Consider the following 16,297-nt stretch of genomic DNA (forward strand, 5'->3'; position numbering starts at 1 on the left):
AATGTCTGAAATAATTTTCTTCATTTAAAAAAAAAACTGTGAGCTCGTTTTAGTGTTAATTTATCTGCCTGGATTTAAAATTTAGCCTTTTAAAATGAAATAATTTAGATAATGCAAATCTGGCAGCTAACAAAAAGGGGGACAGAAGAGGGGGGAAAACCAGGGAGCGTGGAGGGGGAAAAAACCCCATGACGGCCAGATTTAAAAGTGCAATGAAAAACAAGGCCCAGTTCTGTGGCATAAATATACCAAGGCAATGCCTCTGAAATGAGGCTTCTTAAGCTAAGGCAGGGAACAACTCAGTTTTAGCTAAGACCTGGACAGTACAATTCTATAAAGACAATATTAAAGACTACCATAGATTTAGCATTTATAAAGATGAGGTATGGCCCTGGTTAACTTTTTACCTTCTCAAAATCCTCCTTGTTTTTTGGCGGCGGCAACATTGGAGCATTTGGGTTCTTCAACCTCTCTCTGGGCTGAGCATTAAATGGCAGGCCTGAAGGAGGTGGCGGGAGAGTATGCTCCATCATGGAGGGGGGAATATATATAGGATGTGGAGGAATAGGAACAGCTTTGCCCCAGCCTAGTTTCATTTCAAAAGACATGATCATCTTGCCTGCCAAATGAAAGATTGCATTGGTTTAGAAATAGGCAAGTTGAAAGAAATAGCAGTATTTCAATGAAAACAAGTGGTGTCCACATAAAAGCTCACTTATTGTGTCATGTATCAAAGAATAATGCTGCCTGCTGCTGCCAGAATGTGAATTCTCCCCCCTCTGCTAAGTCCTGCACTCTCAGTTTTATTTAGGAGAAATGTATGCTTCCAATCCTTAAGAAGGACAAGAGTAAGAATCTGGCTGGACATACTGTGTCTAGAGCAACTAAGCATTGCCGACCCTGAAGACCAGCAAGCATAGTAAAACTTTATTACATATAAAGGAGTTGTAGTTCAAGTAGCGGAATACTCACTCGCGCGCCTTCAACTTTACGAACTGCCTACACATCTTCTACACTGGAAGGCAGCCTTTCAGATCGCAAGTCCTTTTTGATAGGAACACAACTTATTTTTGTGAAGTGCCCAATACTTGCATAGGGTGTACAAAAGTGGGGGGGGTTTCCTCCCCCTTTCCTGGATTCTCTCACTCTGGAATCTTGAAAGAAATTCCAATGCTACCTCCTAGCCTTCGCCTTTTATTAATTTGTGCCCCACGAGGGAATGATTAATTAAAGCAAAGATGTCTCTTTTTTGTCTTAGTTCCGCTTGAGTTGGCTCAGAAGGGTTCTTCTAAAATTTAGAGCACCCCACAATGGGGGGAAAAAACAATGGAGCACAACTGAAAGAGAAAATATACCTCTAGCCCCAGTTAATTTCCACTAAAAGGTGCATTGCTTCTCCCAATGCTTTTCCTCAAATGTCATGTTTCAAGTTTTTTTGAAACCCTCTCTTTACCGTTTAAGTTCTTTAGCGCACGTTCAGCATCTCTCCTATTCATGAAAGCAACAAATCCACAATTCCTCTCTCTCGCTCTTTCTTCATCAGTTCTTGGCCACATAATTTTGACACTTGCCAGAGGCCCAAAGCGTCCAAATTCTTGACACAGCATCTCTTCATTCATCTATAGCAAATAGGAAGAAACCAGAATGTGATTCAACGATTTCCTTTCAACTGGACACAAGAAGAAAGAAGCTAAGGAACCAGGCATTGTAAAAGTGTTATGAGAAGGCCATGAATAAGCCAGACACAGATTGAAGGCTCACTGTCATAGCACCAAATCATGGTTTGGAACTAGTTCTAAGACATACTAATCTGCTGTATCTTTAACTTGCAATACAGATTTACTTCCTTGCTCGCTGACAAAGCATGTGGCCACTTATCCTGCAATTAATTCCAAGGAATGGGAATGGTGAAAAATCTGCCAAATATATGCTGGTCCAAAAGCCTAGGCTGTGTGAAGAGAAACAATTGGCCACTCCTCCCCAGACACAGCAGGAAGGTGGAGGGGGAGAATGACTCAATGGGGGAAAGGTTAGCCATAAAGCAGAAAGACTAACAAAAAAGATAAAGGGAAGTGCAAGTGGGCAAGCAAAGCTTTTTTTCTTTTCTGTGGCTTTTATGCCTGGCATGAGAATGTTGGTATCTCATTCCGTCAATCTCTTTTTAAGCAGGAGAGTGCAGAACAAAGTTCTTGTGAAGCATCTTCACTCATGCATGTTGTTAGAGCTTGAACCATACTTTCCACTATATTTAAACATGAGAATATAAGCCATTTTTGGAACAGCTTTCTGCAAAAAGTTACAGTGGTACCTCAAGTTAAGAACTTAATTCGTTCTGGAGGTCCGTTCTTAACCTGAAACTGTTCTTAACCTCAGGTACCACTTTAGCTAATGGGGCCTCCAGCTGCTGCCACGCGATTTCTGTTCTGTTCTTAACCCGAGGTACTATTTCTGGGTTAGCGGAGTCTGTAACCTGAAGCGTCTGTAACCCAAGGTACCACTGTAAACGAATACATGGTGGCGAAGTACAGCAGATAAAGCTGGAACTCAGAGGCCGAAACTCGAATCTCTACTCAGCTACTGATAATTTCATGCAAAGAGATTCTATCAATTCCCTAGCTGTAAAATGAAAATTGACATTTCATAACTGTTCAGCAAAAATGGTTTTAATACACCTAAGTGCTATCCTAAATATGTACAATAATATTTGTATACTGCAGACATGGGAATATATATAAAGTTAACACAGGAAGGATTGGTCCAAACGTCAATTACTGCAATCATTACCTGGGGATTAATGTTTCCCAGGTACAAATTTGTCGTACTTGGATCTCCTACATCATGTGAACCTGGAGCATAGTCATCCAATACTAAAAAGAAAAAGAAAACAGGATGTAATCTAAAGTGTAAGTTTTACATTAACAAAAGATTTTAATTCAATAGTTATGAAACTTTATTACCACCCGAAGATCTGTTTCTTCTTGAAGGCGTATCCACTAAGGAAAGCAAAATATGCCTATTAATTCCACAGCTTTTGTAGACTTAAATAACTACAATAAAATTATAATAACTACTTACTGGAACGGCGTTGGCCATCTGAATCCGATTGAGGCGGCTCAAAACGACTTAATCTACCTTTGGTTTTATGTCTTTCATCACGCTCTTCTTGAATTCTACAGAAGATATTTTATGAAAGTGGTAACTGGTTGGAATCCTAATGGCTATAGTTAAATGGGTTTTTTTATTTTAAAAAATTCAACACAGAGAACAGCCTGAAGCATTTTTAAATACTTTAAAATAAATGTCCCACAGGATGACTGTTCAATTATCCTTGTGTCAAGTCGTCATGTTTAGCCCCAAGGTAATTCCACTTCAAACAAGAGCAACTTTCCCCATTTCTCCAAATCTACAATGGGCTGGATCAAGACTAAGTTTATTTAAATCCCACCGCAATCAATGAAATAAGTTATAACTGATTTCAGTAGGGACTAAATTCAAGAGTCTGGATCCAACCCAATAAAAACTGCATGCACAATTCAAAATTTCACAGGTGACACTTTCATCTTATTGATGTATAGCAGCCTTCTTCAACCAGGTGCCCTCCAGAGCTCTGGACTACAACTCCCATGGGCCCAGCCTTGTAGTCTTTACTTTCAAAACGTAACTTTCGTTTTCATGTAGTAGTTTACAATATACTTCAACATTTCAGTGCAAGTGAATGACAGCAGTTCTGACACAGTCTATTATACTGTAGTTATGCTACTTTTTAACACAAAAAATGTATTTTAATACTCAATGAAAATGTAACTTAACAGTAAGCCAGTTATATTATCTATTCTGCATTCTATGCATAGCATAGCATGTAAAGAACATCTCCACTGGCATTTTGTTCCTATTTTATTAAAACAAATTAAAATAGCTTACATTTGTAAGAGAAACACATATAAACACCAGAAAACAGAACAATTATGTAGATCCATATGTATTACTTGGCTAAAATAAGAGGAGCCAGGATTTTTCAGAACACTCAGTATGGTTTTTTATCTTCCCTAATTCATATATATATTCTATTGCTTCTATATTTTGTGCAATTTTCCAAATTTCCAAATTCTAAATAAATCTTTATAGATGGGATTATAGGACTATATTCCTTGGCATTAATATTTTTGCTAATATTAGAAGACACCATCTAAAATTCAAGCAATATACTAACAGGACTTAGGCTATTTATTCATCACCAATCTGTCCTATATTGACATTTTAACAGAAATCAAATTCTGAAAATCTGATTATCTGAACCAACATGAAGGCAAATACTTACTGTTTTAATTCTTCTTTAAAAAGCTCCAAATTGCTCTTTTTCTTTTCTTTCTCCCCCTTCTTCAAAGGCTAATAACACAAGTTGAATAATATTCAGGAACACACAATAACCATTTTATCAACATCTCAAAGCAGTTAATATAACAGCACATTTTTCTAGAAATGTTTCTTAAATAAAATACCACCAGAAATGATGTTATTTTAAATTTTGCACTGTTTATGCTTTCACAACTATAAGTCACTTTGAGATATTTTATGTGGTAAACAACAAATAAATGCAATAAATAATGATAATAATATTGACTTTTTCACTTTTCGTAAATGACACCAAAACATGGTTTGGCACTAAAGGAATTTCCTGTTTGTCTTTTCTGCTTTATTCCATAATTTTCATCTACATCACTTTATACGATTCACTTGAAAAGCATAAATAACTAAAATAGTAATTAATGTATTTTCAAAACAAGATATAGGGAAACAAAAAACCTGCAAAATTTAAACTTACTGGCTTTTTGGTTTCTATTATTAGAAGGGATGGAGGCCTCTCATTAGAAGAAGATGACTGGCTCTGGCTCTGGGATTTTTGATCTGCAAATCTTGATGAAGGTTTGTAGATTTTTCCTCGTTTCTCATCAGTTTCATGTTCTTCTGAAAGACAGGCTAATAGTTACTGAAAGATTCTATTTGAACACACAAGCAATGTGCCTTTTAACTTTCTCCCCTTTAAAACAGAGTTTCCCAACCCGCAATATCACAAACTGAGAAATGCACACCTTTCCAAAGGTTTTTTTTTCTTCTGCCAGATTACATGGGAAGCAGGGTGTTGCTGTTCAAAAATCTCAAGTCTAAAGCCCCAGTGGGCTCTCAAAATGAGATGCATGCTTTGGGGCGGAGCATAACTATTGTGCTTCATGGTACTTCATCATTAGAAGGAAATACGTCAGAAATATTTCTTAATTTGAAACCCAAACATTTTAAGTAGGAAAAAAAATTAAGTAATCAAAATATTCCTGATAAAGAATTCTATGTAGTATGGTGGCATATCTTACCTTTAGATGCATTAACAATACCTCCTCTGACAAACGTCTTCACTTTATTACCATCACTTCCTTCAAAAGCAGCAAGGAATTCTTCATAAATTTCTGCAGCTGCCTTCTCATCCTCCTACAACCACCAAAATGTTATGCAAATTACTAATTCTGAGAGATTTTCATATTGTTTATTCATTTTTGTACCCATGCTAACCTGAACTACCAACAAAGGTGTAGGATGCAAATTCTCTTGCCACTATACTTTATCCCCACATGAAGAGGAAACTCATAGATTTAAGTTAGCATTACTGGCTTGGATCCTAAACTGCTCTTCCTTTAGTTTAAGGAAGGGGATTTCCATTAAGTCCTTCCTCTATTTGAAGCCTCCAACAACATATCCCATACAGTGGTGCCTCGCAAGACGAAATTAATTCGTTCCGCGAATTTTTTCGTCTAGCGAATTTTTCGTCTTGCGAAGCACGGTTTCCCATAGGAATGCATTGAAAATCAATTAATGCGTTCCTATGGTCAAAAAAGTCCAAACAAAGCCAAATTTGGTACAACAAGAGTTTATTAAGTGCTCTTTAAAGTCACACATACTGTAAAGAGCATTTCAAAATTCAAACCCAGAATTTTTTTTAAAAAACAGCAGAGTTGCCCAATGGTCACAGAAAATCATAAAAATGCAGAAAAAAAACACACAAGCTTCCAGATTCTTGCAAACCCCTCCCCAACACCAAGTCCTTGAATTCCAAACACCCCAACCCAAAATCCAAAACCACCCAAAAAAGTTTTAAAAGCTTAACTTACCAAATGGCTGCAAAAGAAGTTTTGGAAAAGCTTAAAAAATCACCAAAGTCTTTAAAAACCTCAAAAAAGGCTACTATGTACACTGCGTTCTATGAGTTGCTCCTCGAAGTCAAGTCGCAACTGTATTAACAGTGTTAAGAAAAAGGAAACAAACTTGCAAGACGTTTTCGTCTTGCGAAGCAAGCCCATAGGGAAATTCGTCTTGCGAAGCAGCTCAAAAAACGGAAAACCCTTTCGTCTAGAGAGTTTTCCGTCTTGCGAGGCATTCGTCTTGCGGGTCACCACTGTACCATGCCCAAGGTATCTCAGCATTCATGAGCAGACTTTGAGAGAAGGGAAAATCTATAGCAAAATAGAGATAATATACCGTATTTTTCGCCCTATAGGGCGCACCGGCCCATAGGGCGCACCTAGTTTTTTGGGGGGGGGAATAAAGAAAAAAAATTATTTCCCCCTCCAGGCGCGGGGCTGGGGCGGGGGAAGCCCGAGCTTCCCCCGACCCCAGCCCCCAGAACAGGCTGCTATTCGCAAGCCTTCCCCCACCAGCCCTGACAAGGTTTCGGGCTGCAAGCTGCTGTCCGCAAGCCTTGGGAGCCCGGCGGGAAGTCGCACCGGGCTCCCAAGGCTTGCGGATAGCCTCCTGAAGCCTGCATTCGCCCCATAGGACGCACCACACATTTCCCCTTCATTTTGGGAGGGGAAAAAGTGCGTCCTATAGGGCGAAAAATACGGTAATACTGGCCAGATTGGATAGCTTCAAAGTTGTAATTAACTTTTTTCAAGTGGCAGTCGTTAGAAATTGTCATTTAACCATGCTTTCATTTTTTCCATTTAAATGTAAGACGTCTGCACTATTGAGATGCTTTGTCTTAAAAGTATTCCAATAAAAATAATTGTCATTAAATGAGCTTACTTTTTTTCTCCACTATTTAAGTATTTTTGCTTCTACTCCCTTTGGCCACTGGAAACACTTTTGATTCATCCAGGACACAATAGTAAACATAACTAAAAAGGGACACCTTGTTACTAAGTCAAACATGTTAAGTCAGATCCAAATTGGTGATGACACTGGAAAACTTTCTCTAAAACCTACATCACCGACTACAAATAAAACTATGAGTATGAAGGATACAATCTTCCTTTTCAAAGGGAAGACTCCAATGTCAAGATAGAATTTGGGATTATTTAGAAACATAACGGCTGAGACTACAAAACCAAAGAACTGAGACAAAGAACTGAGACTACAAAACCAGGACATGGTATAGCCTACTGCTGTGCCTGTCCCTGATGGCAGACATACTGGGGTGTTCAGCCCCAATTAGCTAATTTGCTTCTCTTGAACTTTCTTTATAACTCAGTTAGAAAAAGGGACCCCCCCCCAGGTTCATTATAACCAGGATTAAAAACAATAAACACCACACACAATAGCCAAACTGGGTTGAGAAGAAATTTGCATGCAAAATGCAAAGAGTGATCCTGTAGCCCAACCTATTCTTGGTTAGAACTTGCATATTACTGGGCTAAACTTTTCTGTCTGAAATCTGTCCATTGGTTTAGAGAAACAGCTATATGCACAATTTAGATTTGGCAGCAAATGTTAACAAGATACAATTTTAAGAGTACAACAGGAAAAACAACACTAAACTAAGTCAGTATTATCCAAATAAAAGCTTCTGGTTTTATCAGCAATAATCTGTGAGTAACAGCAATAAGCAGAACATATCCATCTGATTAAATAATAATAAAATAGTTCCGAAGTATTACCTTCTTTTTCAATTCTTCCTGTTCTTTCTTGCTTAAAGTTCTCTTGGCAGCACTCATCTTGCCAATACTAAATGCTTTAAGTTTGCTTTCTAAAAGTGGCTGCAAGAGAAAAAAATATTAATTTGGTCATAAGACTGGGATTTTAGATGAATTCATTTACCCAGTAACACCTGAAGTGCTCTGGGAGGAAACTGAATTTCTAGATCCATTTCAATCAGTTTAGGTTCTGTTTTGGCACGGAAAAGGTTTTGTTTGCCCTGTACGATGACCTCTGTCGGGAGAGAGACAGGGGAAATGTGTCCCCATCTGGACATGGATAGCCTAACTTCTGTCATCTGTGCTCTGGTAGCCTGTGGGTTAGATTACTGCAACACATTATACGTGGGGCTGCCTCTGAAGACAGTTCAGAAACTTCGGCAGCCGGGGCAAGAGTTTTGAGCATATAATGTCAATCCTGGCCTGACTGCATTCACTGACAATTCAAAGTGCTGTGATGGCTCCCCACTTGTGGAATGCTCTCCCCAGGGAGGCTCACTTGGCACCTTTGTTATGTATCTTTAGGCAGCAGGCAAAAACATTTCTCTTCTCCAAGGTCTTTGACAGAGTAAGAAGTCCTCCTCACAGTTGGAAGGATCTTATAGGTGGGGAACCTGGACTTAGGGGACACACACCTCTGGCACCAGGAAGACAGAGAGCTTGTGCCTGTGACACTGCCCCAAAACTCCACATTTTCCTGGGAAGGGGTGGATATGAAAAGACTGAAGTTATTTGCACCACTGGAAATCAGCAACCAAGCTAGGCAACTGTGAGATGCTGAAGACTAGGATTCTTACAGGTAGAGAAACCTGTTAGTCAAAGGCACAAGACAGATATCAGGAAAATATAGAGAGAACAGAAAGATGAATATGTTTGGGTAGGGAAGGGCTGGGGGTTTCCAGGCCAAGTGACGTTTGAGAAGAGGGAAGAGACAAGGGAACAAGACATGGTGATCTAGGAGGCAGAACAGTAGAAAAATCATAGGCTATAGAAGGGATGGGGAAAGGGTTCAAAGATTAGGTGAATTTAAGTTTATATTAAGAGATCAGATCTAGGGTGGCATACAAATTTATTTAACAACAACAACAAAGTACTTTGTGCTTTTGAGAAGATCCGTATCTCAAAGCAGGATCTATATCAATGAGCCTGGTCTTTAAAATACATTTTACAGAACACTTCTTGAAATGCTCAACCACATTAAAACTCATTCACACAGTATACAATGATATTAAAGAAACTGCAGGCCATTGTACTATATCCAACATGTAGTACAACTGGCAAAAAGCCCACTTTGGGAAGGTAATGAACCAAAGTAACAATAAACATTTTTAAAGAGACAACAGCTCATACATATCAATTGGTGGGGACAACAGGAACAGTTTTGTTAAGATTTTTGCTCATCCACCTTGAGACTTACATGATTCTCCGGAGATCCAGTTACACGTGTTGTGTCTGGCACCCTGGCCTAAAAATGAAGGATATACAAGAATTACATTCTACAGGCATTTAATTGGTTGTCAACACATTTTACACCCATAAATAATCAATTTTCTTTTGAACTACCTTCACCATCAACTCAAAACTCAGGTTTGACCATTCTGAAAAGAATTGTGAAAAACACCGTCATCTCTCTACTCCAGGGATTTTAAAATGAGCTCAAGTTCTATAAGTAAAGGACAATATACTTTTAAAAGAAGGGGCAATATTCTTCAAAATAATCTGGCTTATTTTTAATTGCACAAAGTGGTCACCATCTAGGATCTTTGATGTAACACTTTCCTTCATTTTGTAAGGCTTTTCAGCAATAATCCTGAAGTTGTCTACTCCAGGTAGTCCAATGTGACTATCTTCATTTCCAGCTGCTGATCCAGAAATTCCTTTATCTACCTCATACGTAATCCACTTGCTATAAAGGACACAACATTTTAGTAAAATTTTATATTCTTCCTATTTTCATTGACCAAAATCCAATCTGCTATTCAGACCCTGGAAAGAAACCACATAATTTCATTGCAGAATTTAATTGGTAACTTTATGCTTTGTTTGTTTCTTTTTGACCTTCATGAATAATTTAGCTTTTGAATACTGATTTGAAAGGAGTCGATTAAATTATGCAATGAAATTATGTGGTTTCTCTCAAATTAGTATTCAAAAGCTAAATTCATTCACAAAGGTCAAAAAGCAACGAAATAAAGCAATAAAGTTATGATCCAAACACCTGCCTAGGTTCAATTTTAGTCTATTCGTTTTGATCAGCTGAACTCTATACTGTTTATTAAGGTACCTGCTATTTGAGACAGAACGAGTTTTATGGTTCATTGGATCCTTGCCTCAAATTCTCTAAACAAGTCTATTCTGCCATGTTATGAAGAAAACCATTTGTGAACCTCAGTCTAACTTCCTTATTCAATAAATATGTAAACACTGGAAATAAAGTAATAACTGAAACTGAATCACAACTTGGTAATTTATTTTCTAATACAAAAAACTATCCAACTTTATTGAAAGCCAAGCACTGGTAGAAAATTGATTTTATTAGTATCTAGAAAAGAAGCAGGTTTCAGAGACCATGCATCATTATTACTATTGTTCCGTTCCCATACAATTAAAATGGCAATCAGTAACAATTTCTCATTGATTTTAACAGGCTAAATTTCACTGATTTTACTACAGCCTAAATTTTGTTGTTTGTGGGACTTAATAACAGCTGCATACAATGCAAGTGGAAGCCTTTCCCTCTTAAAATAAAGGCAAGAATATTGCATTTCCTTTACTGTACAAGTAATATTTGGATAGATAGAATTTTAGGGGGAGGGGAGCTTGCCAGTGTTTTCTACAGAAATACTCCAGTTGAAGACCGTATTCCAGGCAATGGCTGAGATTCCAAAAGAAGAAGAAGAAGAGTTTGGATTTGATATCCTGCCTTTCACTCCCTTTAAGGAGTCTCAAAGCGGCTAACATTCTCCTTTCCCTTCCTCCCCCACAACAAACACTCTGTGAGGTGAGTGGGGCTGAGAGACTTCAAAGAAGTGTGACTGGCCCAAGGTCACCCAGCAGCTGCATGTGGAGGAGTGGAGACTCGAACCCGGTTCCCCAGATTACGAGACTACCGCTCTTACGGTAGCTGCTCAAACACACACAAAGGGCTTGCATTAGATAAGTGAAATTCATTATCCTCTCCCCTCTTGAAATAGCTGAGTCCTATCCTGTACCACACAGTACTTTTGAAACTGTTCAGTTTCAAAGGCAGTTTGCCAGATGATGTGGCAGGGTAGGTTACAGGGTGGGGAGAAAAGAGAGTTAACCAAAAAACTTGGGTTTCAGCTTCACAGTTATTGAATTGGGGTGATTAAGCTTTACTTTACTCAATTCTGCACTGTGCAGTCTGCTTAAATCACCGCTGCTCTATATTTCTTCAAACTGTCCCAATATTTTAGGAAAACTTGCTTTCCCATAGAAAGTACATCAACTAAAATCACTTGAAAGAAGGTGGATGCTGTGCAACATTTGGTCAGTTTAGACATAATAATCCCTGCTTCATAAATGATTGTTTTATGAAGTCACTGGTGATTCTCACCACCACTACCAAATTGTAGCGTGGGGGTAGCCAACTTGGTGCCCTTCAGATGTTGGAAGTACAGTTTCCCTCTGCCCCAGTCATTATGACCAACAGTCAAGGTTGATTAGAATTGTAGCCCAGCAGCACCTAATGAACCAAGTCCTTTTTTTGTATATTAAAATTTTAACCTGCAAATGTAATAAGAGCTTGGAGCAGAGCTGGCAACACTCCTCTCAGAAGGCCATTCCACTTGCTCATTAAACATTAAAAAACTAGTGCCTGAATTTGCTTTGCTTTCTGTTCCTTTTCTTTTTTTGTATCATGTCTGTTAAACTGTAAGAGTGTAGGTATGGACAATTTGTTTCTTAAATATTTGTACAGCATCTAGAAAAAATATACCAGTAGGTGCTTTATAATTTTTTTTAAAAAAAGTAGAGCCACAACACCACATTTTCCCAGTACTGCTGATTATTTTATTACTTCGTTTAGAACAAGGATAGCCAATGTGGTCGCCTCAAGTTAATACATTGTTGGACTACAATTTCTGTCAACCCCACTACTGGCCAAGCTGGCTGAGGCTGATGGGAGCTCAACATCTAGAGAAGTCTACTGGCTACCATTATTTAGATCTCCAATCTCTTGATCTCCAATAATGCATACATAATCCTCAAAAATACAAGCAAAACAAAAATACCTACATGAATATATGAATAAGAATATATGTCAAACAATTCATGTATAAAAAGACTAAGGAAACAACTAGCTGAAGAAACATTATTCAATGTGGTTGTGTACTTTTGATGTTTAATTTATTGTTTATGACTACGTTTAGTTTTGTTATGTTTGTAATTATGAGATTTTTTAATATATAAGTTGCAGACTGCCTTGAGCATGGTTTTAACTTTGGAAAGGCAGTATACAAATAAAATGATTAATTAGTCCCAAGTTAAAAGATGCATACGCTATAACCTCTGTACCCTCCTTTATAATAAACATAATTTAATTCCAGAAATCCAGTTAAGGTGGCAGCAGAAAATCGAGGGAAGTATTTTCAATCTACACCTAAAAACAAGAAACTTTTTGGGAACAAAATCATTCAACAAGATTCTGAAACATAACTCATGTAAGGAGGAAGAAACTGCTCTAGAACAGCTTTAACGTGTCAAATAAGGAAGGGCCATTTCACTCAAATCTATATCCCTATTTTTTCCCTATGTAACAAAAGGCCTTGTACATTATAACATACTTTGTGGTGTGTAAATGCAGTGAAAAGCCAGCCATGAGAATTGTGCAGCCTTGTTAGCAATGATCTACAGTTTAATCATTTCTGCCATTTTTAAGTATTGCGTCTCCTTCGTGACAATGCAGGACAGTACAAACAGCCAAAATAAACTGCTACACTGTTATATCTTCAATGGCCCAGCTTCGCAAATATGTGCCAATATTACCTAAGTAAAATGATCGCCAGGATGCATAAACTGAATGTTTATGCGGCTCGGAGGCGGAGGGGATGCTCACAAGCCTAGATCATACACACCAGACCTCTCTCTCCAAGCACACGAGGCCTTAAAAATGGGGAGGGGAGGTTAAAAGTCCACACCGAGATAAACTCCCAATAATAATCAATGCAGAATGGAATCGTGCCCCATATACACCCCACGTTTTTGCAGCCTTTCCCGAAGAAACCCCGAAGAGACGGTGCATCGGAGGAGCGGGAGAACGAAAAAACTGAAGCAGCTCTTTCCCGGAGAGAAGGGAGAATTAAAAAAAAAAATGTGTAAGGAAACGGAGGCGACGCAGCCGCTCCGCTTCCTCCCCGCTATAATTCCCCCCTATCCGTCGCCCTCGCACCGCCACCGGCTGAGCTGGGAGGCGGGAGAGCGACTAGGCCGCGAAGCCAACCGAGCTCGCTTCCTCGCCCGCCTGCGCACCACGTCCCGCAGCGGCGGCACGCGCGTCTCCAGGCCGGCTCCCCGCGCCCACCCTCCGCGCCCACCCACCGGCACTTGCCCGCCTGCCCCCCTCGGACCAGGCGGAGCCGCCGACTCGGCCCCAAGAGCGGCCTCACCTTCGCACTGGCCTTCTGCGAACCGCCTGGCGTCTTGTCCGCCATCTTGATTCTGTTCCCCCGCTCGAGCCTCAGCGGCGGGAAATCAAGCACCGACTCCACGGATTGGGAGAGAGAGGGATTCTAGGCGGAAGGAACGGCGGCGGCGGCGAGGAGGAAGGGCAAGGCACGGCGAGCCGATAGCCGAGCGCGAGATTTCGGAAGGCAAAAAAAAAGGGTTGAGCAAAGGAGGAAGCCTAGCTCCGCCTCGCCCGCAGGGCATAAGGCGAGAGGGAGGGGGCGCGTTGGCGCGCATGCGCGGTGAAAGGGCTTGCTTCGAATGCGATGCAGATTTCTTAAATCCTATTGACGTCTTGTCAGCTTGGCATGTGCTGCAAACGCTAATCCGGACACGCAAGCAAGTCGCCCAAAGCCCGCCAACCCATGAGCCCAATTGCTGCTAATTAAGTAATGCATAATGAATATATATATTCATTATACACATATATACACACATATTCATATGTACACACATATATGTGTGTGTGTGTGTGTGTGTATTCATTATGCAGGGATATATTCATTTCATCTCTCGCTCTCTCGCTCTCTCTCTCTCTCACACACACACACACACACACACACATATATATATATATACACACAGTATATAGAATCCTAGCCATAAGTAAATTATATGCATTTCCTATAGCGCTGAGGAGCTCCAGTCGTAATGTGTATAATAAATAGCGTTACGGGACAGAGCTTTCGGGCGGATTTTATTTCAGGGATAATGTGAGTCAGAGAAGTGCTGTTGAAATCCTAAACTGGCGCCTTGGAGACAGTTCTGGGATGAGGGCAAACAGATTAATTCTGAGAAAACCGGAGGTCCTGTAGGTTTCAAGATGCCCAGCTGTAGAAGGAGGCTTGCAGCTTGTCCTGGATGGGGCGGCACTCGCCTTGAAGACCACGTGCGCCGTTTGGAGGGCCTCTTGGACTCATCGCTGGCTGGGAAATACCACGTGGCTTTGGTAGCCAGGAGTGCGTTTTCCCAGCTTTCGGCTGGTATGCGAATTGCAGCGCTGTTTGGAAAGATTCAATACACACTGCAGATGTACTTGAAGTTGGTTTGAAAACTTGAGGTGGTCCAGAGTCCTGTTGGGAGGAAGCTTCAGTGCATTTATAGGCGCAATTTAAAGTGCTGTTTTTAATGTTTAAAGCTCTAAATGTTTTGGACTGAAGCTGGCTTCACCTACGCTATCCTGCCTGCGTAATGAAGTTGGGTGGACTGTGACTATTTCCTTTTTGTTTTGTTGGTCTTTTTTATCTTTGAGAAGACTAGGTGGTTTTATCTCTTACTTGTGTGCTTCATGTACTACATTGTTGTTAGCCACTTTAAATGGGCACTACCTGGAAAAGCAGATCCTGAAGCTGAGGCTCCAATACTTTGGCCACCTCATTAGAAGAGAAGACTCCCTGGAAAAGACCCTGATGTTGGGAAAGATTGAGGGCACAAGGAGAAGGGATGACAGAGGACGAGATGGTTGGACAGTGTTCTCAAGGCTACCAGCATGAGTTTGGTCAAGCTGCAGGAGGCAGTGGAGGACAGGGGTGCCTGGCGTGCTCTGGTCCATGGGGTCACGAAGAGTTGGACACGACTAAACGACTAAACAACAACAACCTGGAAAAGCAACCCAGAAATATTAAAGGGGGGGGGAAAAAGAAGCTAACAACCACCACATCTTGTGGCAGAAAATTCCATACATTAATTATTACAAGCCACTTGGGATGTCAGCTATGTCAAAAGGCCCAGGAAGTTGTACGTTGTCCAGGGTTGTGTATGAAGACTTGGTACAATCATGTATTAGTTCATAGAATTGTAGGGTTGGACAGGACCCAAAGAGTCATTCGAGTCCAATCCCCTGCAATGCAGGAGGTTGGACTAGATTCAGGAAGAGAAAACAAACAAGTTACAATCAATAGACTACTGCAGATCCTCCAAGTGTCCCTATTTTCCAGGGATATCCCTGATTTAGAGAAGCCGACCCGTTTTCTGATTTGATCCTGGAATGTCCCGCTTTTCTTTAGGACGTCCCTATTTTCATTGGAGAAATGTTGGAGGGTATGGAATTATCCAACCCTCAAGCCATCTGAAGGCAATCGTGTAGTGTATAGGCAAGGGTTTTTTTAAATGTTTAATGTTTTATTATGTTTTTACATATGTTGGGAAAAGCAGGTGGCACTGTGGTCTAAACCACTGAACCTCTTGGGCTTGCCGTTCAGAAGGTTGACGGTTCGAATCCCCACGACAGGGTGAGCTCCCATTGCTCAGTCCCAGCTCCTGCCAACCTAGCAGTTCGAAAGCACGCCAATAAGTACAAGTAGATAAATAGGTACCACTCAAGCGGGAAGGTAAACAGCATTTCTGTGCACTGCTCTGGTTTTGGTGTTCCATTGCACCAGAAGCGGCTTAGTCATTCTGGCCACATGACCCGGAAAAAGTGTTTGTGGACAAACGCCGGCTCCCTCGGTCTGTAAAGCAAGATGAGCACCACAACCCCAGAGTCCTCTGCAACTGGACTTAACTGTCAGGGGTCCTTTTGACATATGTTGGAAGCTACTCAGAGTGGCTGGGACAACCCAGTAAGATGGGTGGAGTATAAATAATAAAATTATCATTATAGAATGGGCTGTCCCTATTTTCATCGGAGAAATGTTGGGAGGTATGCTACTGTA

The 16,297-nt window shown here is 40.4% G+C and overlaps 1 protein-coding gene across 5 annotated transcripts in view; it reads right to left on the reverse strand.

Moving 5' to 3' along the window:
* Positions 1 to 13,715, reverse strand: part of U2SURP (U2 snRNP associated SURP domain containing) — a 33,072-nt gene extending 19,357 nt beyond the window's left edge. The window contains exons 1-11 of one of the 5 annotated variants that reach the window (XM_081007851.1): positions 13,586 to 13,715; positions 9,376 to 9,423; positions 7,923 to 8,021; positions 5,367 to 5,481; positions 4,823 to 4,962; positions 4,319 to 4,386; positions 3,076 to 3,170; positions 2,961 to 2,993; positions 2,785 to 2,867; positions 1,454 to 1,619; positions 408 to 619 (exon numbers count right to left, since the gene is read on the reverse strand). In XM_081007851.1, the coding sequence (XP_080863977.1) occupies positions 408 to 619; positions 1,454 to 1,619; positions 2,785 to 2,867; positions 2,961 to 2,993; positions 3,076 to 3,170; positions 4,319 to 4,386; positions 4,823 to 4,962; positions 5,367 to 5,481; positions 7,923 to 8,021; positions 9,376 to 9,423; positions 13,586 to 13,630 (1,104 nt within the window). In that variant the 5' untranslated portion in view covers positions 13,631 to 13,715. Of the gene's footprint in view, positions 1 to 407; positions 620 to 1,453; positions 1,620 to 2,784; positions 2,868 to 2,957; positions 2,994 to 3,075; positions 3,171 to 4,318; positions 4,387 to 4,822; positions 4,966 to 5,366; positions 5,482 to 7,922; positions 8,022 to 9,375; positions 9,424 to 13,585 lie in introns of those variants that run through there. The other 4 variants (XM_081007850.1, XM_081007849.1, XM_081007848.1 and 1 more) reach the window with 4 other exon arrangements.
* Positions 13,716 to 16,297: the final 2,582 nt, after the last annotated feature.

Source organism: Podarcis pityusensis (assembly GCF_964106645.2).
Source record: "Podarcis pityusensis genome assembly, chromosome: 5".
Lineage (NCBI taxonomy): Eukaryota > Metazoa > Chordata > Lepidosauria > Squamata > Lacertidae > Podarcis > Podarcis pityusensis.